Genomic DNA, 24,229 nt, shown 5'->3' with positions numbered 1-24,229 from the left:
GCACTGGAAGCAGCCGCGAGCCGCTTCACGGCGCTGCGCTGTCCCTGCGCCGTGCTGGAGCGCGCACGTATCAGCTGGAATGAGACAATAAGACGCAAGTAGGTCAGGAAAGCTGGACGGCTTTTCCAGCGTCATCCCTCTCTGCGGTCCACCCTCGGGTGTTCGCAGTTTACGTGTTCACGGATGAAAACTCCGCTGCACTTGGACGGCACACTTTTTTTCTTTTTCTTTTTTTTTTATGAGAAAAGTTGGTTTTAGCATGCTTTGCTGCATAAAGAAGGCAGCGCCTGGTCTCATCCAGCCGCCTCCTCTCCAACCTTTCCCAACAACTTAAGTCTTTAAGGTCCCTTTCAGAGATTTTGACACATTTTCCCCTCTCCCTTTGGATTCCGCAAATTACCGGCTAAGCAGATGAAGAGGCCCCCAAAACATGTACCCAAAGAGTGCTGAGAAGCAAGTTCCACCGTGCTCTTTCAAGTCCACCAGCAACCTGTCCAGCCCCGGGGGCAGCTCCTGTCTCCCACTCCTGTAGGCACAGACGAGTTATCTGAGCGAGTTCACCTGAGGGCAGGGGAGGGAACGGCCAGAGCCGCTCAGGGGCTGGCAGCCGACCTTTCCCCAATTACACTGCTCCATGGTACTTGTTATTGTTTACAGAGCACCAGCACTCCGCACTCTGCCTCCAGCTGCAAACTCGAAGGAAACCTTTGGTGGGGCAATGTTGTTGTTAGTCAGTGGTGCCGACTAAACGCTTGTGCTAGTGCTTGCTGGGCTGTCACAGCTGTTCCCTGAGCACTCCATGTCTCCATAAAGGCAAGCGTGCTCGAAAAAACAGCACATCCTACACTCAGAAAACAAGGTGAATGCCAGCCTGATCTTACTTAGCTTTCTAATGACTCTGATATCAAAACCCATTAATTCTGTGCAGATTGGGAAAACAAACAGGATGGCAGGTTTCTTGAATGAGGGATTGGCTTTGCATAACGTTATTTAGTATCATGACTGGTGTTTGGTTTTCTTAAACTGAGATCTTGCTACAGACTGTACACTATGCTTACTAGGCAGCTGCTAGTTAAAATTAAAAAGAAAAAAAAGCAATTCATAGTTGCATCACCACAATTTCCTTCTACTTTGAATCCAAAGTTCAAGACAGCAAATTCCTAGTCTAGCATTGCTAACAGGAAAAAAAAATGGTTCTGTTTATGTACTAGAGTTTGGAGGAGCACATCAACCAAAGAGCTTTCATCTTCCTATCAAATCATTGCACCCGTTAGCTGTGCTCCTTCTAACTTTACATCAGCCCAGGGCAGGGCATGTTAACGTGCAAGGCTTGCAAAAGTACAGGTCTTTTAATAACAACAGAACTCACACAGGCATAGGTTATGTGAAATGGGCACAGAAGGACACAAGGTTGGCTTCCTTTGGTCTCTTTAGTATATACAGATTGCTTACTCCAAGAGCACAATTATCCCAGTGTTTCTGAAGCAATCAATCATGCATTCTGTATTCTCAGTGGTCTGAAACAATGTAGAGCCCAGCTGATGCTGGCTGATGCTAACCTGGTGTAACTAGTGAATGTGTGCCATAAGAAAATGGCCACATTTATTTCCAAAATTGTTTGTACTGGTCCTGGACAAATATGTTAATGCCGCTGTGTAAGCAAACTTCCTAAAATGTTTTTAAAAAGCTTAAAGTGACATCTAAACTTAACTTCCAGACACCGGGGTGTTTGGCATTGATACCTGGCAGGGTTCCACAATCATCTGTGTGAAATAAAATAATTCTGCATAAAATCTTTTTCTATTACAGTAGTTTCCTCCAGCAGCAGTGTCATTAATGCAGTGAGAGCAACTCACTGTGGACACCAGAAGCATGAACTGTTCTGCAAAGGTAAGCATTTCAAAATCAATTGACACTTAAGAATCCTGTCTTAGAAGGGACAAAAGCCATGGCAAGGGCAAGTGCACTGCACTTTCACTGCCTCCTTCAGCACATTGCCTTCCCAGCTGCCAGCAGCTGAGGCCTTTATATATTTAGCAATGATCTTCTCTTGTCTGTCTTCCAGGAATTTGTCCCATCTCCCCTTGACCCACAGGATTCTGCTCTCTGGCAGGAGCTTCCTGGCTTTGCTCCCCCTCCTGAGAGGGATGGAGAAAGCAGAAGGTGAAGAATGTGTATCCACAGGGGCTGCTATTCTCCTCTGAGGCTCAGTGGTAAGATGGGTTCATACCATGTAGTAGTGCACTCCAACCACACTATCCTTCAGCATTTTTACCAAGTCCTTTGCATCTGAGCAGCACCAGCTAGAAACAGCTCCTTCTTTGAACATAAAGCCTAATTGCACCAAACACAAGGAAAACATTTTTTTTTTAAATCCCAAGTAAACAGTCTGTATTCTAACACACAACAGGTCTGCACCAATTAAATACAGTATGGCAGTATATAAATTACAGTTCTTTACAGTAAATAGTAAAATACGAGAGTCCGCTTACTGTACACAACAATCAAAGAAAGAACAGCAGCTTTTCAGTAAGGTCCCAGGTATCTCAATCATTCACTTGCTAAGGAACAAAGAAAAGATACAGCAGACCATTCATTTCACTCATTTTTTACCATGTTGCTTTACAAATATCAGGAACGCTTGTACAGGCATCTACAGTATCTACATGTGGAACAACCTGCTTAGGAATTCATGAGCACCAGACATAAATCCCTCCATCATTCCCATTATTAAAATAAACTTTACAGATTAAAATTACTTTAGCAGGTTCTATTTCATCTTGATAATAAACCAGCAAGTAACAAGTGCAAAGTTTGCAGTCATGATCCATTTACTGCTTCTTTATTTCCCATTTCTCCCCACCCCGCACCCAAAAAACCCAAAACCCCCTAAAAAACCCAGAATGTTGTCCTCTCACACCCTTGCAGTAATACTGTTGCTGCAGTCAAACTGCCCGGCTGGCTTTTGCTAGCATGTGAAATGCCAGACTCATAGCTTCAGGCATCGTCAGTCATTCCCATGCCAAGTCAGCACAGTGGCAGGCCTCAAGGAAGACAAAACATATGAAGCAGTTGGATATTTCAGTGTGCTTAAACATGGAAGGCTGCACGGTGCCCAGTGACTGAAAGGAACATGGCACCAAGTTACCAGTTAGAACATTTACAATAGAAAGATATAAACAGCAAATATGTCAGTCTAAAACAAGTTCTTTGGTAATTAAGAACAGCGGTTGGGTTTTTTTTAAAGAATATGGATTCACATCCTGGTTTTTCCTCAATAAAATATCTTTTGTTGTTTAAAATATATCTCCCAAGTTGTTGCGTAACAAATAGTCCAGTACCTCAGTTATCTACAATCAGCTTTAACTGTGTTTTAGTGTGCAGCCGTATCTGCCCACTGGCAGACAAACTATAGATACACATTCATATATATATAATATATATATTATTTATAAAAAATTAGAGCATTAAGTCAAGGACTCTAAAGAATACACATTCCATATGGACAGGTTAAAATGTACAATAGCTTCAAAAATCCGTAGAGTTTTCTACACAGTGATTTGTGTAGTAAGTGCAAAAATACTGCGGTTTAGTTAATCCAAGATTTCCTGTTTTCCTGTTTCCTAGAAAAAGCAGAAGCCGCTGCATCTCCTGAATGGCAGAGGACGTCTCCTCCTGTCTTGGGAGTGGCTGATGAGCCTTGAAGCACAGAACTCTTCCGTTTCTCTGAAGTGGAAGATGCCTGAGACCGGGAAGTGCTACTCCATTTCCTTGTGGGAGCTGGTGCTTTGCTGAGGCGCCCGGGACGAACGAAAACACCGTGCCGTGGTTTGCAGTGGAAGTACTCTCTGCCTTTCACAATTCCATCGTGCTTCCCTTCAACGGAAAGAAACGCACAAGATTAAATGCTGGTGCTGCCATTAGCACATACAATTGAGGCGCTGAAGTGTGAATAGCTTTGGTTATCTGTCAAATAGTCAAGACTGTTCCTGCTGAGTGACAGAGCCAGTTGCTTGCCATACACTAGGGAGAACGAAACTTGGAAAGGAGGGCTTAAAATGTGACCAAAAAGATGATTTTCTAAAATGTTGTTTTTTTAACTAACAGATTAAAAAGAATGTGTTCATTTTGCAAAATAAACTGTGCTCAAAACCAATTGCTTGCAAAGCTTAAAATTTAGCTGGAGACAAACTTCTGGCATAAGTGATGTTACCTATTAAGCTACTAAAAACATCTTTTTAAATGACCTGCAGCATTTCTATAGAAGTTTCTTAACACTTGCAAAGCCCTGATTTTTTCTGAGCCCTCTGAAGTTACAGAAAACCTGTGCTCTGGAATTCATCTTTCCCCAGTGGAAAACAACAATAAATCTCTAAAAGTCACAGCAAACCTATCTGACAAGTAATATTGTTCATGAATGTGTACACACTGATTTAAAAATAATGTGCCAACTTAAGGTTTTGCTTGTTTCTCTGACCTGTGAAAACAGAAGGGTACCGACGGGGAATTACCACAATATGCAAAAGCAGGGCTTTCAGACAGTTAAAAGTGGATTAGAGCATCCCTATAACCAGAAAGCTGATAATTGGGTGTATCAGATACCAAGCTTCATGAAACTGGAGGTACTTTCCAGGACTGAATTGGACGGAATGATTGTACTGTGACTTTAAAAATTGGTCACACTAGCTGCATAGATAACCCAGAACACATTTAGTCTTACCCAGCTGAACATTGAGTTCAACTCCAACCCAGATTCCAGCTGAAAAATCCACCGTTCCAACGTATCTCACTGTGCCCATTTTATTACTTCCAACACAGACTTGCTCGCCCACGGCCACCCAGCTCGGCAAGACGTGGGCTGGATCTGCAGAAGCACCTTCTTCACAGTCAGAACCATCCAAGTGGTCCTTCGTAATAAAATTGTCCGTGGAAGTGTCCGGATAAGTCTCAGGCTCTGAAGTGTCTTTCACCAGTCCAGAACAAAAAGGGCTTTCCTCAGCATCTGCAAGCCAGCTGTCACCTGCTGCTGCTGCAGAGCTCTGCTGGCCCGTGCATGGGCTCTGCCCCTTGCCAGGGCCTCGGGGTGACTCCGAGGCACTCGCTCCGTTAGAGGACAGAAGGGAACACGACTGTGGAGCTGTTGAATGGTCAAAGTCGTTGCCATCCTCAACGCCCATGAACTCAGTAAAGGAGTGATCTTCCAGAATGTCCGTCGTGTGCTCAACTGTCACCTCGTGTGCTGAAAATTTGATGGTGTTTTTCCCATCCAAGGAACTTAGAGCTGAGAGGGACCCAGCTCTGGGTAACTGCTGAGAGTCTCTGTCAGTGGCACTGAATGACAGTGGTACTTGCTTGGTTAAGGCACTGTTTTCTTTCAGTGGTACCACGGGTAACTTCTCTCTCGCTAACTCCTTTTCTGACTCTCGACATTGCTTGTTTAAGGAAGATCTTAAATCATGTGCAAGGGATGATCCCAAGGGATCAGTAGAGTCCTGCTCCTTGGAGTGACTGGCTAGCTGGTCTGTGCTATCACTACAGGGAACAAGCATGTCAGACAGGGTGGCATTAGAGGCACTGTGGGAAAAGTAGCCACTAGTGATACTGCTAGTGGTGGGGCTGCGGGACACCTCTTTCTCAAGAACACGTGAGCTCATGAAGTCTGATTTAGAGGAAAACCACTCCCTGTTCTCCAGGCTAGCATTGTAAATACTGAAGTCAGCAAACTCCTCTGGTACATAAGGCCGGAAATTTTGAAAACTTTGTGGACTTATCAGTTTCTTATTAATGGCCTCCAACTCATTGTCTTCCTCTTCAGAGTCCTGCAAATGAGAAGAGGAATTAGGATTAGGAACCTGTGACAGTGAGGTTTCCAAAATAAACTAACCCTCCTTGATTTTTTTCCTTTCTGAGCATGGAGAAATATGCACCTTTAATAGTCTTTATTCTGAAGAATGGAAGACACCACTGAAAAGAGCGGCTGGGAACGTATCCTATCTACACTGAGCTATTCAATTTTTAGAAAATAAATTCTAAATAGTTCAGAAAATATAAACCAATACAAGGAAAGTTACATATTTTCACACACAAACTTTTTTCCCCCATTATTTAGACTAATTAAATCTACTGAAGGTATTTTATAGAGTTAATTCATTAGCTAAGAAGATAAACATAAATATGAATGGTAAAGGCCTTAAAGAGTCCCTGCTGCAATACAAGTTATGGAAAACTTTGGGATTACTAAAAACTTTGTACAGGGGGATTTTCCATTATGCTGATATCAGCGAGGCTAAATAATTTTGCTTGCCCCTGGATATCACATCTGAATATGTTCAGGATGTTTGAATAAACAAGCAAAAAGATCAAATATTACAGCAAATCTTCAAGGAAGCATTTGTATACAGACATGTACATGTTTGGAGGGAAATAAGTGACACTAATCACCCTAGCAGAATTGGAGGTGCCTCCCTGAATTTCCCCTTGGTGATGTGTGGGGATGCACCATGACCAGACCACATATGTGGCTTTCAAAGAGTCCATCTGAAGCTGAGGACTTCAGTCTGTAAAGATGAATCTGAGAAAGACTCTGGCAACATGGTAGGGCTGCTCCAAAAAAAAAAAAATACTGCAGGCAGGACTCTACATGGATCCTTTTTAAGTACTTCCTTCATTATATACATATATGTCTTCATTTACACATATATATGCAGGTATAACCATAGGTATATGTATACACATACATATATAGTAAAAATGGTTAGTTTACAGGAAATTTCTACTGGAAGTAATTGTAATTTAGGAAAAATGAAAACTGCTGAAGTCCTTTAAATAAACTGTAGCACCCATTGTTTCTCAGTTCCTTTATCTGCATCACAGATTTCAAATTCTGATCAAAGCAGATCCTGTGTGATACCTGAAGTCCCTGGATGCTTTCAGACACCTACTGTGATTCACCAATGTAAAAGGAAAAGCAGAACAGTTAACCAGATGACCACAGAGTATCAACACATCAGTTTAAACATCCTCTTGAAAATGTCTCCTCACTTCAAAGTAGCCAAGACTGCTCAAATAACTTTGTATAACAAAACTTTGTATAACAAAACTTCCAATGCCCAGACAGAAAACAGATTTGCTGTTTGCCCATGTCAGAATAATCACAGAATTGTTTGGATTGGAAGGCACCTCTTGAGGTCATTTAGCCCAATCTCCCTCTGCTCAAGCTTGGTCAGCCAGTGCAGGTTGTCCAAGACAGTGTCGAATTGGGTGGGTTTTGAGATCTCTACAACTTTCCTGCACAACTCATTCCAGTGTTTGACCCCCCTCACAGTAGACAAAGTGTTTTCTTGTTCCATCTTGTGGTCAGATGGAATCTCATGTGTTTTGATTTGCCTCATGTCCTGTCACTGGACACTACTGAGAAGAGTCTGCCTTGGCTCATCAGGTGTTTTTGTATTGATAAGATGCCCCTTAAGGACTGGTCTCCTTAAGGCTGAACAGCTCCAGATAGTCCAGGCTCTCCCCATTTGTCAGACAGCCCTTATCTGTAACAGGGTCTCATGTCCATTCTTACCATGTTCAAACTCATAGCAAATATAATTCAGTATTACCCATGCAGAATGGCCTCTTAAAATGACTCAAGATTTTTAATAGTATTAATTTTTTGTTGGCACAGCTATCAGTATCTCAACAGGATGTCTCTACTTGTCTATCTGACAAATCCAACCACATTTCAGATTATTAATATTTGCTCAAGTAAAGGCCTGGTATCCTTTGCTTTCTAATTTTCATGGCACTCTTTCAGAGTATTTCTCATACAGAATTTGGACAAAAGCTTTCATTTACAATTATTTATTTCTCTGAAGAGGAGCAATAGTGTTATAAAATGTCATGTAAGACTACTGAGTATTATTTATACTGTTGAAAATCTTGCTACTTACATCTGAAATTCACAGTTCCTTTAGAAGTAAAGAAAAAAAATTAATACCTGCTTTATTGAGACTGAGAATATCCTTCCAAGCACTAAAGCCTTATGCAAAGCATCTTTTTTGCATATTGCAGGATACCAGCTGCTCATCTCTAAGGGATGTTTTCTCAATCATTCTGCTTACTTCTTCCCTTTTACCAATTTTATTTGTGCAAAACTAAGTTTTTTTCTATGCTGAACCTTATAGCTTGGGTTTTCTTTTTTTTGAAACATCAAAAACTAAGAGTTTATCAAATATACTTTATAAAGTTGAAGATTATATATGAACTCCAAACTAATAAACATTTAATTAAGAAAGTATTTCTAGTCAATACTAGCTAAATGTCCCCTTAAGACCAAAATGTATTTTTATAAGAGTTCTTTGTGCCTCCTTTGAAACTTGCAAGATTCCTCATTTGACTGAAAAAAACCCCACCTTGGTGGTGTCCCTGTTCAGAATCAGTCTGGATAAGAGGCTGTAACTGAGAAATGGCTCTACAGACATACAGACATTGGTGAGTGATTAGGAAAGGCCAAACAAGTAACCACAATGTCAGTCATGTGCCATTTCAGTGTTATCTGTCATCGTAAGTACAACAGCTAAGCTACAGAGAACCAGCCTTCTTACTAGAACATGGGCTGTGAAGAACACTGTGAATAGGTGAGGAGACACCACCTTGTGACAAAAAAAAAAAAAGACGCCCCTGGTGTGACAAGACATATTTCCTTTCAGAGCTCATCTTAAGTTTCCTGATGGGGAAATTGCAGAAACAAAGCAATTTCAGAGTTTTTCAAATTTCTGTGGATGTGAGATGGGGAAAAAAAGAAAGAAGGTGCCTTGTACAGCTCAGGCTATTGGTATAAATAAAGATAAAATCTTTGAAAAACTGGTCAAGAAATTTCAGCAACTTCCCTGGGATGTAACAGAATGACTATAATGAAAAGCAGATTTAAGACCTGGTAACAAAAAGACAACAACAGCAAATACTGAGACAAGTTCTAGCAGTAAAGAAGCAAAATAAGCAAGAGCAGAGAGCAGCTTCCCCACACCTGCTTTGCATCTGCATTTTCAAATCCCTAAATTACACCTCTCAAGTAACCTCAACAAGTTAGTTCCCATTTTACTAATTTAAAAATCAGTAATACTTATCTAGTGGTTGCACCACAGGTGCCTCAGTTTTTATTGCCTGCTAGAAGGTCTTCCTCTTAGCAAACTCTCTCTTAAACATGTTAATTACTGGCAGTACTTAAATACACTTCATATGAAAACATTTATCTGACCTTAACATAGGTCACTGTATTCCTATATTATACAGAACATGCCCCTATATCATGCTGTTTTGATACAGCTGCAATATCAAGCATATGTAAGTACTCTCTGAAATTTCAGGTTGAATGCTCTATTTCAGGCCAACTGAATTAAAAACATTTTTTGCTAACTGCTTTTTTTTTTTTCCCCTTCCTTTGGCAGATGTGTTTTGAATATTGAAATACTTCAGCCTAGTTAAAATATAGGACTCACTGCAGCTCTGAAAAATGGGGTAGCCTGGGAAGTCTACATCCTACAAAGGCTTCTTTCCTAAAGCAATAAAACCCCCAGAAGCATCACTTGGCTAAACACAACAACCAGGGCTGTCTGGGCTATACAAAGTAGCTTTGTCAACCTCCTCCCCACTAGCAGCTGCTCCTTCTTGCCTGTCTCCCCAGGACCCTCAAGGGTCTAAAAAGTCATCAGACAGAGGACTAGATCCAAATGAAAAACTCCATGGTAGTCAAGCCATCAGCTGAGTGGACCAGTTCCCTTGATCTGACTTCCTATGCAACCAAACAAAAAGCTGTGTTGATACAAGGGAGTAGTCACTACGAGTCAAGCAGCTGAGAACTGAAAGAACACCTCTTTCTATGGTCCTGTTGGCTACAGCAGGTTTACAGTGTTCAGTGAATTAGCTCCCTTCTAGCTGGAAAAGCCTGGTGGCAGGACGTTGCCCTTTCCTAGCTCTGAAAGCTTCTGTGTTTCTGTGGAAAGCAGCACAGGCAAGGGCCTAGGTTAATTCAGGGCATGCATGAGGTGGGACTTTATTTTCGCTCAAGGGATTAGAACTGCCCTCAGGTTGCTATGGAAAGTTTTGTAACAATTTATTTTCCAAGGGATGTTTTTTCAACCCACTAGGAGATTTTTTTCTTCCAAATACCTTCATGCTATTTGTATCAGTGACTCAGTGAGAGTCACCACGTCAGCTACCTTATGGAAAATTAACATGATCAAGAATAAAGCAGCTGCCACCCAAACCCAGCAGCCAAGCTTCAAATATATACACCAGAACACTCAGGATACTTTGGTCTAACAACTGACCATTAAAAACAGCATTAGAAATCCAGAACAGGTTTTTTAATGGCTTGGCTATATGGTAGGAATGAAGATAACTGTTGAATAGAAGAACCCATCACTAGAATTTTGCAGAAAAGTGTCCCATAGGACTTACAGGAAATAATTTGAAGGTTCTGAATTTTAAATCTAAAGCTCTGATTAAAGCAAGTATTTGCAGCCATTTTCCACAGCCCCCAAACCAAAACCATCATACAGCACAAATGATGATACACCTTTTGTTGAAGCAGCAGTGAGAAAAGGATTTAGCAAGTGAAGATCAAAACAAAAGCCCTCCACCTCAATTTCCACCTGAATTAAGATGAAGACAGGCTGCAGGTTAATTAAGAGCGGCAATCTGATTTTAGTCATATTACTTCCATATCAGGCAATTATAAGCTTTTATAGTGTACCCACACCTAAATGCACGGTTACTTACACCAAATGGGATCATTCCATTTACTCTGGGGTATAGTCACAAAATCTAGGTAACATACAAGGTATATTAGAGTGACAACAGCACGGCTCACTAACCCATCCTTTATTTGATCATTTGTGCCCTGTAAATACTACAGCCTCCCCTCTCCCCCCACCCCACAAGACATATGACATATAAACATTAAAAGCCAAAACAAAACAAACAGAGCACCAAACCCCAGCAGTGTTAGCTCCAATGACAGAATGCATTTGCAAGCCAGGCAAGCAACTGTTACAACCATAACCCACAGTCAGTCACAAGTGGTTATTTCCACCTCACAGCTACTTTTTCCTGCTGCAGTAGCATGAGTGCCTCAAGCCCACCACCAGGCCTCAAGACAAAAACTGGTACAAAACTTACAATCTTCTCCTTAGCCATGCTGCTGGCCCTGCTTCCTGCAGGCACAGCACAGCCACCACAGTGCACCTGAGATGGAGGCATGCTCTGCAAAGGTTGAGACACACAACACATCACACAAACCACAGCTCTGACCACGGTGCTAAATGGGTGCCAAGTCAGAAAGGTGTGAAGATGTGATGAAGGTGAAACACCCATGCTGGCCATACAGACATCAAAATTCAAGTTAATGGGTAGGGGAACTCATGCATTCCTCCCAGAGTTTGAGAGTGAGGAATAAAGGCCAGAATTATAACCATCCCAGAATAGTTTCACAGAACTATATTTCATCTATTTAAAAAAACACACCATCTCACTGAAGAATAAAAAAAAAAAGGTGTAAAGGTAGTAAATTAGTTACTGCTACTTTAAAATAGAAGTATCCTGTAATGAAGAATACATACCAAGAAGTAAAAAAAAACCCAAAATCTACAAATCCTGTATTCAGATAAAAAACAAAACTCCAAAAAGCAAAACTCCACCAGATATAAAAAGTGACCTGAATACTTTTACCAGAAAATCATAAAATTCTGTTGCAACAGATGCAAATGATTTGCCAAGTACACAAAATCACTCCATCTCCTATAAAAAAGCAGGTCCTTTTCAAAGATTACCTCTTGACTAAGTAGAGGTCGGCTTTCAAGTGGGGTCTTCCTTTTATGTTCCTCTTTCACTGTCATTAAGGGCTTGAAAAACTTTGGTGGCTGGGGAGAAAATGCTTTAAAAGGGCTGGCCATTAAAGCATGAGAATTCTCTGCTACAACACCTAGGTAAAAAAGCAAAAAAAGTGTATTTCAGTTCTTCAAATCCTGACTGCAAGATCATATTTCAAAACAACTGAAGGTTAAGCCATGCAATTGACAAAGTAACTGGCTACAGAAAAATGTCAGTATTTAAGTATTTAACCACTGGCCTAGGCACGAAATAATGCACAGCTCAGTGAGATCCTCAGAGAAATCTGGAAACAGAAGGAAAGCACAGAACAGCAGTATCTGCCCCTTTCATTCTGAGGCTCCAACATTTCTCCCTTTTATCTTGGTCATAAAACCAGTGGGAAGTGTCCTTGAAAAGAGAACTGAGATGCACTTTACTTCCTGTGTCTCACCTGACCTCTGCCCACAAGACTAAATCTGCCCTGTAACCAAGCCAGCCATCCAGAACAGCCAGCATGATTAAAAAGGAAATTATAAGCAAGGAAGCAATGAATAAACCCCCAGTCCCACTTTATTGCAGCAGTATTTCTACCTCCATTGCCTGTTCAATGTGACCTGAAGGAAACAAGGCACTTGTGACACACTGACAGGGAAGCACAGACAATATCCACACATCATGTAAAGAACATGTCTAAGGACACTTCCCACTTTAAAAAAAGCATCTTCACCTTTAAATTCATAAAATAACATCAACTGCATTTTATTCTTTTGTGTGTTTATGTGTGGTGTTTTGGGTGGCTTTTTTTCTTTTTTTTTCTTCTACAGTTTGGATTTATATTTAGCACATTCTGCCCACCTCTTTTACCCCCTTTCCGGGATGTCTTATGGATTTCTCCCTTTGTCCTCTATTTCCAGGTTATATTTAGTTCTTTAAGTAGCAGCTGAATAACACATTTATAAGGAAAAGAGCACTGGGAATTTAATTTTCAGTTTAATGCAGTAAATAAGAATCCACCAGCATTGTCATTACATATATGAAATCTCACCACTGCCATCTTTGCTCTTGCGAGGTGACTCCCTGGGTAAAGTACCATAGCATGATACATCTTGATAACTGGAACAACAGTCAGATATATCAAGGTGACTTTCAGACCAACCCTAAAAAAATAAAAATACATAAATCTGCATGATGATGCAGGCAAAGGTGGAAAAAAAAATCAACAGGTAAACTCAGGTGGTTTTTTTAAGAGTCAACCAAACCCCACAAACCAAAGGTGTGTCAATTACTGACTTCAGACAATTTTCCTGTCACACTGAAATGCATTGTTTTGAAGGCAATTAGCTGGTCAGAGAAGTAGTTAAAGTTTTGCTCTGTTTCTTACATATCAGTTTCTATAATTCTAATATGAAAGGCCAAGAAGGACAAAAAGGTTTAATGCAAAATTATATGTAATTATATGTAAACTTCAAAGATATCTTATGTAAATCAACTGCTTTCAATACTATTAAAGAAAAATACTATTTATATTTTCCTTTTTTCCCCCATTTCTCAAACACATCTTGCTTCTGGTGGGGGTGGGAAATCTGGGAATGTGAGCTGTTTGTTGCTACGTTTCCATACCTTGTCATCTTCATCACAGGCAGAAAGATCCAGTCGACTACAGGACACCTAAGGAACACCAACAGACAGAATGACAAAACGCCTGCCTTTCATTTGTGAGATAGAATACCTTGAGGAAATACCATGATCATTTAGTTCTAATAGCTGTTTTCTTTCTCTTTTCAGACCAGATAAAGACATCTACGTTTCTGCTGTATGAGTGAGTGAGAGAACACATAAAATGGAAACTACCCTTACACCATGAAAACAGTTAAAGAGGTTTGGAGGTAAAAGTAATCTGAATCAGGGTAGTTGTCACCCTGAACTACTTCCCAAATGGATATCCTTGTAAAAGGAGAAGAATTTCAACTAACCTTCCCCCTCTTTCCTGATAACTTTGTTATCTCCTAGGACAGACAATTTTGGGGTGGGATTTCACTTCATGTCCACTTCCCCACAGGCTGGTTAGTCCCAGCAGAGAGCAACCATTACCATATCTCCTTGTGCAAGCATTACATCAGCACACAGACAGCAGCCCCTGCCCCATCGGTGCTAATGATGAAGGGTCCTTACGTTGTGCACGTTCGGAGTGCTGATGCTCCTGCGGATGTTCCTGGCTTTGGTGGAGAGAGCCTCTTTGACAGTGACTGCCTGTGAAAAGAGAACAAAACACTAACAGCAACGCCATGGTCTCCTCAGGAGAACTGAGCAAGCAGGATAGGGACTTTTTTGCAGTGTAGCTAACAGCAGCAATCAGGGCTTGCATTCACAAATCTTAATTTGCATACACAACCACCAAAGCTTCTGTCTGAAATTCATTCTCTGGCCTTTGCTCATTCAGGTTCTGAGTACTACATCGTTTCCACCTTTTGTTACTACATCCACCACCCCTGGAAATTTATATTTCACAGAACTAACTTCATCTTACATTTATCTGTCCAATGATCTCTAAAAAAGAAAACCAACTGAAACAAAAAAAGCAACGCAGTATTTTTAAAAGAACAATAATCTCTTGAATTCTCCTAATCTCCTCTTGAATTCTTATAATCCAGTGCAAAGGGTGCAAGAAATGCCTTTTCCTTGCCTGTCTTAGACGTTCAAGGCTCAGAATGTTCTCCACTTGCAGCACACCACGTGTGTATTTCTCAATGTAGGTTTCGCCATCGGATGTGCCCTCGTTCTCACTCCTTGCAGCCATCAGTGCTAAGGTCTCACGATCCTCAATTTCTTCTGTAGCCTAAAGTAGAAGTTACACCATTCAAGGTTTCAAAAGGAAAAGCCAATTGTTTTAGCTCACTTTTTTTGACCAGTTCAATCTAGAAGTTAATTTGAATTGGGCATCTTAAACTTAATCAGCAAACCTAATTACAGTCAATGATCCAGGGTAGTTCCATAGAGATGCAAATGATGCTGAAGAAATCAAGCTTACAAGAAGTTTTGAGCATTTGCTCAATTTACTTGTAGTACATCACTTCTAGAAAAAATGCATATATAACCTGAAATTGTGTATGTTAAGGCTCAACTAATGACAACTTCCTAGGCAAGGAAATGTAATTTCCTTCCCAAATCTTAAAATATGCTATGATTTCTCTAGAGTTTATAATTTAAGTAGTGCAACAAAGTGACAATTACAGGGTTTCAAGACTATTTATGTTTTCATTTGTCCAGTTTGTTTATTTTTAAAATAAATTTTATAGTACATTTACAACTTGTACAAGCTTTTTTCTATAAAAAGTAATTTATATTCCTGTGAACTCAGATTCCCAGCTATTCTGTTTCCACAAACCTGAACATTCCTCTGAGTACCCTCTATAATTTCCCTGTAGACACTAACAGGCTTTCAAAAATAACTTAACTACAAAAACTCAGTCAAATACAGTAGAAGAGAAAATAAAATCCCCACAGTTTTCAACTGTTTAAAGATAAACACAATCTCATGCTGAACTTCAGCATATCCACTTTGGCAACCTGCCCCATACCAGCAAAGCAGGACATTTACTTTCTAATCATCATCACCCACAGGAGTAGGTAAATTCTGTTGGTTTCTGTGTATTTGCCAGAGAAATACACTATGATTTACCTTTGGTATATTGGATACTATTTCATAAGTCACTCCACAGGCATAATATATATTTTTCAAGGATATTCTCCTTTTGAGGCTCTGGGTAAAACTCTAGAAAGAAAGTAATTTTCAGTTACTGTTTTGATAGTTATTAAATAAAAAGGTGCAATGAAAAATCTCATTATGAAGCCAATCAGAAACATAATTTATTAAATTACCTTTTAGCATTTATGATACTTCAAGCAGTCTTACAACACTTATGATACTTCAAGCAGTCTTACAACACTGTGCTCAGTATACAATGCTACGAAGTTCAATCAGCTAAAAAATGTACAGTTCAAAGAAATACACCAGTACACAACTTCAGTGCAACCTATAAAAATCTAGTTTTCATTTCTCTCTCTGGGAAGACCAGACTCACAAAATTAAGCAAGCAGCTAAGAAAACACATTCATTAAATTAAGAATACGAAACAAAACAAGGAATAAAAGAATATTTAAACTTATTACCTGCTTGTTATAAATGTTGGCTGCAATCCTTTTGCGTAACACCAGTTCCATTGCAGCAGGGTGACTGAGCTGCACAGTAGTCTTCACTATTAAGTAAATTCTCTCATTTTGAGGAGTTACCCTATTGAGGTGCACTGAGTCATGGACAGAAGAGTCCCAGGCAGCAGTGGCTGAAACCTATGCAGACAAATTAAGTGGAAGAAGAAAGGGAAATCAAAGATTCTATTATTCTAAAAACAGGTATCATTTATAATGATTTAACATGAAGTAAAACAATTCCTTAATGAGAGAAAAATCACCCTAATTGAACAAAGTGGAATCAAACCTCCTTTTCATAGTAAGGAATTTATCAGAAAAATCACATAATAGGTGTTAAGATACTGGGGAAAACAATTATGACCATAATCCCTGCACTGTGCAAACCCCACCCCAAAAGGAAGTTTTCACATGGCTGGAGACAGAAAGGAAAGCAGAAGAAAGACTGGATGAAGGAATACAGGTCCTACTGCTACTATATTAAAACTATACTAATTTCAGTGTAAAATCTTCCATCTATGTTGGATTAGGTTAACAGCCCACACAGAATAAACCTGCACCCATTCTGCAGAACTTTTTTTTCCTTCCCTCTGCCCTCCCCCCAGTTTTGGTGTCCTCTTTGTTCTGGAAACGATCTCTTAAACAATGGCCTGAGTAGATGCAGGACATGGAAGGACATATCAGTTAAGAAATTACCAAATGGATTCAGAACAATTAATTTCCAACAATTCCCAAAATATATTTAAAACCCAGTAATTCTGTACTACATATGAAAGAATTTTTATTTAAGTATTAAGCTTTGCTTAGTGCACCCAATAAAACAAGTCATTTTCTCTGAAGAGTTAAGAGCCTTCAAGAGGAATGATGAAGGGGTGAGGAAAGCAGGAAAAGGGATTTTGAGTCAGGGAGTTGAATTATTCTTTGCCAAGAGCTAAGACTTGTCATCTCTGAATTAAGGCAAAAGAGCTAACAAGTAATATCCTCTTAAATTCTAAATAAATAGGCCAGAAAATAAAGGCAGCACTAGATACAGATGGTACTTCTAAGACAAAAAGGTAATAATAATAATAATGATTAAATACGTAGAAGGAGGAAATAAAACATAAGAAGAAAGCATTTACACAAGCTGCAGCTGTCAAAAAGGAGGCTTGCTAACAATTTACCTCATCATCACTGTGTTTTATGATCGGCAGATAAAAGAATGGGCTCCCATGCTCCTTTGGTAGTATTGAGTTAACTCCTGATGCATGGGGACCTATAAGTTGTTCATTGGCACTGAGGTCATCAGCTAATGAAACAAATGTGCAAAGAATGAAATAGTTTTATACCAAAGGATATGAATATATAGAGGCAAAGTTGTAAATAAGGCCTATCCATATTTCATAATACATTTCATCCTACTTAATCTTATTACTAAGCAGCATTTTGAAGATGATTTCAGCATACAAAAGAAATTGAGAATAGTAGCCCTGGCTACATTATGCTTTTAGCTGAACAAACAAAAGGTGTGCAATGACACAAGGAACCTGTTTAAATATCCTGCTTGATTTTTTGTCAGCTAATCTCTACTGATAGTAAAGAAAAAACAAAAAAGAAAACCAAAAAACCCACAAACCACACCCAAAAAAAGCCATTTCTTGTGAGCACAGATGGAGGAAGAGGGTATTTCACTTTCCAAAACTATCAGCTAAACCAGGTTATTGAAACATTGCCTATATAAATATCTGTAATAGGCACCATTCCAGTGCTGGATGTGATAAGGCCTATAGATCCACTTGTACTTTACGTTCAGGTTTTTAATTAGACTTGCTTCCTAAACAGTCCTTAAATGTGGAGCTACCTCTAGTTTCTTGTTACTCACACTGTGTATCTGTGTCTTAAGAATATGTATCAGTATTCTTCTCACATTTAGAACTAAATACCTTGAAAGGGAGAAGACTTAGATTCTGTAAAAAAAGCTCATTATAGCCCTAACACAGTGTTCATTAAATGAGCTGTTTAAAACTCTACAGAAACATCAGTGAAAAGAGCTCTGAAAACATTGGGAAATTCTCTATCAGTGCTTTAATGACATGTGAATTTGAACATCAAAACACTTACAGGATTTTCCTATCTGCTGTTTGATTCAAACTAAACTTGCTTTCTTACCATATATTCTGTTGTACAGCCTATCACTGTACTCCTGTGTTTCCTGACTTTTATCCTTATTCTAAAATAGCTGCGCTTAATTATGCCAACATACACAACCAGAAGAAAAATCACTTTACAAGCCATATCAGACAATATCATTGCCAGGACTTGTTTGATTTCTTACACCTTTCAAGTTCATTATTCCATTTAAAAACTTATTGACCCACACAAAACCCCATTTCCCCCTCCAAGATTAAGTTTCTTAATCTGCTTTTACAACATACCATTCAGATCAAGGAAGAGGACAGGTATATGTGTTTCCATTCCTGCAGGTGGAATCCTGAAACAAAACAAACTGCTGGCAACAAAGAAGGCAAATTCATACCTAAGCTAATTTGGGCAAAAAGATCTCCATGCAGTATTCATTAACTGTAACCAATGGCTAAAGCTGTCAACATTCTGATGGCTACTCTGAATGCCTGTGTGGCACAAACAGCATTTTGTTTATCTACACACAGAGCTACATCTAGAGCTTTGCCAAAACTCAATTCACACCACACAGCATGTGGCAGTTGCTGTGAGGACCAGAGTTTTAAACATCCTGCTCTGCTCCTTATCAAATTAACTGGTTGGAGTCATCTCAAACATAAAGTTCAGCAACCCTCCAAACAACTGGCTATGTAACTCCTGGAAATCTTTATATCCATACACACTTTTAGCCATATGACCACAGCACGCTTCAGGTGGATAAGGGGAAAAATGGTGAGAAAAGGGTATTGCTACATTATTCCCCGAATACTATTGGAGACATTAATGTACTCTTGATTAGAGGAGTGTTTCTTGCCCACACTTCCGAAACCTGACACCTTGCATTCCTCATTTTTGCATGTCAGCTCCAAAGATCTTAGTTAAAACACAAATTTAAATGAAACTAAAGAGAAATATATTACAAATTCAGATGAAACAGAGAACGCATCCTTTGAAATTAGTTTCTTCCCTCTCTACCCTTTATCAATGACATCGTCACATGTTCTACCATTCAACTTTCATTCCTTTTCTGAAAGCAATCAAACTACTGGATAATTTTCCCAATTGGATAAAGTTGCAAAATACTATATTATATTCAAAGGTAATTTTCAAACCTTGAAAGCTATTTCAAAGCTCACTCATATCTTAGCTAAGCAAATCTTTCTTACATTCAGAACAGCACCTGACCTTCTAAACTTCAGCCGAATGCAGTTTGTAGTATCACAGGAGAACACAGGAAGCTCCAAAACATCCTTAGATTTGTACCTTGCAGCATGCACAGTTTATGCACAAAAAGCTGGCAACTCCCATGGCTTTTCTGAACATACCAATTTGCGGGGGCACCGGGAATTCCACTGCCTGGTGCTGGAACAAACACTGCATTCCTCTCCTCCGTCAGCCCCACCCACTGTTCCACCAGCCGGGCTTCTCGTTCTATATCATCCTCAGACTTTTCTACGGTGGAAGAGATTAGGATTACAGGTGAGACACACTTTTTGTGATATAGGGCATAAAGCACTAATGATAGAGACTTCAAGCTGCAAACCTTGTTTGTTGCTGATCTTTTGGATCTGCTCATCTAAGTATTCTCTGCGTTTTATTAATGCATCAGACCACCTTTCTCGTACACAGTTCAAATCTTCTTCCTAACATGGAAATAGAGAAGAAGGTCACGAGACTATGAGGGTAAGAATAAAGGGGAATGAATTTTGTGGTAATTTTATCAGAATTTATATTTAAATGGCTTGCACAATGTAGAAAACTCTTTTCCCCCGAATGACATGCACACTGATTAAGTACCTCATTGCCCATGAAGGGAAATTTATTTGCTTTCAAGTCTCAGATTTCAACAGGACAAAAGAAAATGTGACTGCCTCTGCTGCTGAACAGATTACACACCATGGGCTAATTACTCACAGAAGTGGCAATCAAACTTCTGAATAGTATATGGAAGAGGAAAACCCAGTATCATCAGTTGATTATAAGTTCTCCTGAAGATTAGACAGGTCAGTACACCCTCAAACCTGCACAAAATTCCATTGCTAGCAGCTGCTATCAGTGCAATTAAAAGATTTCTCATGCAAACAAAACCCATCATGCAATCATGCTTTGTGGTATCACAGAAAATCCGGCTGGTTCTTCTCTGTGATATGTCAGGAAGCGCATAAACAGCCCGCAAGAAGTTAGTACCTTAAATTATATTTCTGAGATTGCTAGGAAACTTTTACATCATTTTAAGGGATGTCAGCATTCTCACCTAACTGGTTTTACTTCTGTTGGACTGCCTATTAAAAAAACCCCTTCTATGTAGAAATCTGAAATTTGTTTTATTTGGGGGGGGGATTTTCTCTTCTGCTCTTTGTCACCTTTTAAAATGAGTCTTCTGTTACACTGTCTAAATTGTGCCTTATCACACAGAAAAACAGGGTCAAGGTTGGGTTTTGTGCAGATATAAGACAATTGCTTCACTGAAGCTTCTGTATCTACCCCCATTCACATCCTCCACTCTCACTCAAGCATTTCAGAAAACTGCACAATATAAAGGGTTATGATATTTTTTCAGAAAACAAACAAAATATTTTATGCTGCATAATTTGCCTGGAAAAGATGCCTGCAGCTGCTGGTTCTTTTCCCTGTGATATTCATCAGAAACTGCTTTCATTCTAAATTAAAGTTTCAAAGCTTTTATTCCCATAGCAATTCATGTAGCCAGTTAGGAGAGCTGACTGCAGAGTACTAGAGAAGAGAGGACACTGTAAGAGTATAAAGTCACAAGGTAAACTGAAATAGCAGTGTTTTATAGCCCAGGTAGCCTCTAAAATGCACAGCACATGTATATTCAAAGCTGCTTTTGCTTGTTCATTTGAGAGCTGCTGGCCATTAGCATTAGCTGTGCCCCATGCCGCAGGATTGACAGCAAGAGCAGCAATACCTGGTAACTATCCATATCACCACCATCATCCTCCTCCTTCTGGTAGGAGAAAATACATTTTGTAAAACATAAAACCCAGCATTTCACTCAACAGTAATTAAGAGAAACAACCCAAAACACGAATACCAAGATTTCTGCCACAAACTTGTAAAATGTTAAAATCACAACACTCAAATAACTAGTCTTATTAGAGGTAGAAAGATTTTTTTTTCATTGCACCGTAGCCGGTCAGAAATTATTTAAGTATTAGTGAATACTGTTTATTTAAAAAAAAAATAATTAAAATTGCCACAGAATTCAGTGACAGAAAAATGACTGAGCAAGCAGATCACTAATCTCAAGTTTTACAGTTTCATCTGTACCCAAGGTTAGAATTATTTGTGGAACTGAATGCAACCTTCTGACAAAAGACACCTTGCTTCCCTGGGGGGCCCATTCCACTTGTTCTTTGCCATCACTGTTAAAATCATGCTTTATTTCCAATATGAGTTTGTCCAGTATCAGCTGAAATAATTTATGTTTCTAAGGACTTCCTTGGCTCTGTGGAATAGCCCTTTCAGTTGTACATTCAGTACAACTGTTTTTGATTCTTATCAAATAACAACTTGGTGCTTTAAGAAAAGCTAAATAGTATCTCACTACATTTTCTCTAATAAACTTCTTTTTTCACCATCTCTGGAAGGAAGGAAAACTAATAGCACTAGAAATCTAGTATTAATCACCTCTTTACATAAAGGTAAAAACAATTCCCATATTCCTTCTGTCCTGCCATGCTGGGTACTTTATCGGTCATAAATTGAGTTATAAGCAAAAAAAAAGCAGGTTTAGCACCACAGGCTCACATTACTTGTATTAACCTCAAGCATGTGTAAAACTGCAAATCATGTACCAGTGTGCTAAGGTCCCTTCTGGAATTGTGTTGAACTGGATCTAGAACAGCAGAACCACACCAAACAGAGAAATTAACTGTCTTACCTGGTAGCTGTCCAAGCCCCTTTGGAGTTTGGTTGATCTGGCAGTTACCCCACCTACAGAGACTGAAAGAATTGCTTCTACCATGAGAGGCAGCGTTCCTGAATGCTGCACGGGTTTCACTGTCACCTGAACTCTGCGAGAATGACCCTAAGCAGGAAATTGAGAGGGAGAGAAAAACTAAGAATAATATTTAAAAATTAATTTAAGCATGAATAAGATGGCAAGGAAAAGATACATACCTGCCTAAGCTGGAAAATTCCCCCTGTGTTTACATCTTTTGCCTGATGGAGTTCAACTGCAGTGTATTCACCCATTTCATTCAATTCTTGTATGGAAATCCACATCTCTATTCTTCGAGTTACCTCATTCCATCTAAAAAGACATCCCCATAAAAACTCATGGTTGCCTCAAAGTATTTGTGCACCTCAGGTATTATAAAACTTATAGAAAACTGATGGAAGCATTCATTTGCAATACATTTGTACCTGTCTCTCAGTGTCCTAGTTTTTGCATGAAGAGAATCAACTTCCCAAACAGAGCTGCCATTGCCAGTACATCTGTGACCCCATACCTCAATAGCAAGAGCTCCTTCTGAAATGAACTCCAAAAACTCCTCTGTGACATTCACCACATAGTCCTGGCAATGAGAAAAACAAATCACATTCAACCATATTAAATAATTGTATCTCCTCAACTTGCTTGTAAGGACACAAACATCTAACTTCCTGCCTGATCAACCATACAGTTTGAATCACAAAGCTCCACTCTGAACACAAAAGTTGTAAAAACTCATCATCTCAGCAATTCAAGCTCCTGCATACCACATTTCATCATAGAAGTGATGTCTCAGCTCCAGTGAACTCTTTTAAGCTACAGCTTACCAAACAAGTATATAATCAGCTGTTACTATATAAATTATGGATTGCTCCACACATTAAAGGTAACATCTAAATTTAAAAGATGATGATTAAAAGATCCCTAATCAAAATATCTTTTCCTTTTGCTACATTTTGAAGAAGTGAAATTTTAAGGCATTCTTAAGCATAGTTAAAAATCATTAGTTATATGACTTGACTCCCCTCCTTCTTCTTCCCCCAGCAAAACAAGGCTCAGACGCTAAACAGTTTCTCTAGAACAGATGATCATCCTGGAAACACTGTTTCATAATAAAAATACTTACCTTACAGTGAGAGAAGGTCACTGTAAAATGAGCATCTTTGCTCTGAGGTGAAGGCACATCTGGATCTACTACTGGTGCTGCTACTGTTGACTCGCATTGATCCCAAAATGTGTATTGACAAAACACAAAGTTGGAGAGATTGGGTGGCAGTCCAGTTGCTTCTTTTATTTTTACCTGAGGAAACAAAACACATATGAATATGACTGTTTCCTCTTCAACTGCAAATTGAAGACCAACAGCCAAGAAGAAGTTTTAAAGGACAGTAAAGATGTTCCTATTTAGGAAATATGATTTTGTAGATACAGAAATATAGACTAAGGATCTCACCCACGTACATGTTTCATTGGGGGAAGCTGATATGCTTGAGTGGAGAATGAAATACTTCATCACAGAAGAAATTAAATCCATACACCACCCATAGATATATTAGATGATCAAACTACAGGAGATAGTTACAGGGAAAAACTGTTTCCCCTTCTGTGTCTGTAAAGGACTGTTCTTGTAACACCAGTATTTATGGTGTGGATGTGCATCTACTGGAAACTAAATCAAATTAAATGAGCCACTGGAAACCACTGACTGGCCTACCTTGAGTTGGAACAAGAGGAGTCCTTTCAGAGACTTTTCAGCCAGCAGTAGTCTACATAGCCTAGTACTTTACATCAGACTGACTACATAGTTACAGCGGCTCAAAACTGTAAACTTCACCAGGTGCTCTCACTCACCCTACAGGAGAGCTTTTTCGCTCTGTGAATAATTTCTCCGTTGTTATCCATGACTTCCAGACTCCCACTCTCACTGGAGTTCTCAGATGAGTCATCTCCTTCCACCACACGTTCTGGGACAGACCCAGTAACACGCATTACTTCAACGTGCAGACGCCCTGCCACCTGAAGGCAATTACACAGAGAACATACAAGGCCACT

The 24,229-nt window shown here is 39.4% G+C and overlaps 1 protein-coding gene across 3 annotated transcripts in view; it reads right to left on the bottom strand.

The window, feature by feature from the left end:
* Positions 1 to 2,417: 2,417 nt before the first annotated feature.
* Positions 2,418 to 24,229, bottom strand: part of KIF13A (kinesin family member 13A) — a 104,247-nt gene continuing 82,435 nt past the window's right edge. The window contains exons 21-40 of one of the 3 annotated variants that reach the window (XM_030236023.2): positions 24,029 to 24,193; positions 23,304 to 23,477; positions 22,609 to 22,760; positions 22,363 to 22,495; positions 22,124 to 22,270; positions 21,149 to 21,187; positions 19,763 to 19,862; positions 19,545 to 19,671; positions 18,474 to 18,529; positions 17,223 to 17,347; positions 16,024 to 16,200; positions 15,533 to 15,625; positions 14,537 to 14,689; positions 14,026 to 14,103; positions 13,474 to 13,521; positions 12,899 to 13,010; positions 11,814 to 11,965; positions 11,164 to 11,247; positions 4,721 to 5,819; positions 2,418 to 3,876 (exon numbers count right to left, since the gene is read on the bottom strand). In XM_030236023.2, coding sequence (XP_030091883.2) covers positions 3,590 to 3,876; positions 4,721 to 5,819; positions 11,164 to 11,247; positions 11,814 to 11,965; positions 12,899 to 13,010; positions 13,474 to 13,521; positions 14,026 to 14,103; positions 14,537 to 14,689; positions 15,533 to 15,625; positions 16,024 to 16,200; positions 17,223 to 17,347; positions 18,474 to 18,529; positions 19,545 to 19,671; positions 19,763 to 19,862; positions 21,149 to 21,187; positions 22,124 to 22,270; positions 22,363 to 22,495; positions 22,609 to 22,760; positions 23,304 to 23,477; positions 24,029 to 24,193 — 3,501 coding nt within the window. In that variant the 3' untranslated portion in view covers positions 2,418 to 3,589. The remainder of the gene's footprint in view (positions 3,877 to 4,720; positions 5,820 to 11,163; positions 11,248 to 11,813; positions 11,966 to 12,898; positions 13,011 to 13,473; positions 13,522 to 14,025; positions 14,104 to 14,536; positions 14,690 to 15,532; positions 15,626 to 16,023; positions 16,201 to 17,222; positions 17,348 to 18,473; positions 18,530 to 19,544; positions 19,672 to 19,762; positions 19,863 to 21,148; positions 21,188 to 22,123; positions 22,271 to 22,362; positions 22,496 to 22,608; positions 22,761 to 23,303; positions 23,478 to 24,028; positions 24,194 to 24,229) is intronic. The other 2 variants (XM_030236033.2, XM_030236038.2) reach the window with 2 other exon arrangements.

Source organism: Serinus canaria, chromosome 2 (genome assembly GCF_022539315.1).
Source record: "Serinus canaria isolate serCan28SL12 chromosome 2, serCan2020, whole genome shotgun sequence".
In the NCBI taxonomy this organism is placed as follows: Eukaryota; Metazoa; Chordata; class Aves; order Passeriformes; family Fringillidae; genus Serinus; species Serinus canaria.
Note: the sequence above shows the minus strand (reverse complement) of the source record. Positions and strands in the feature narration are given on the sequence as shown.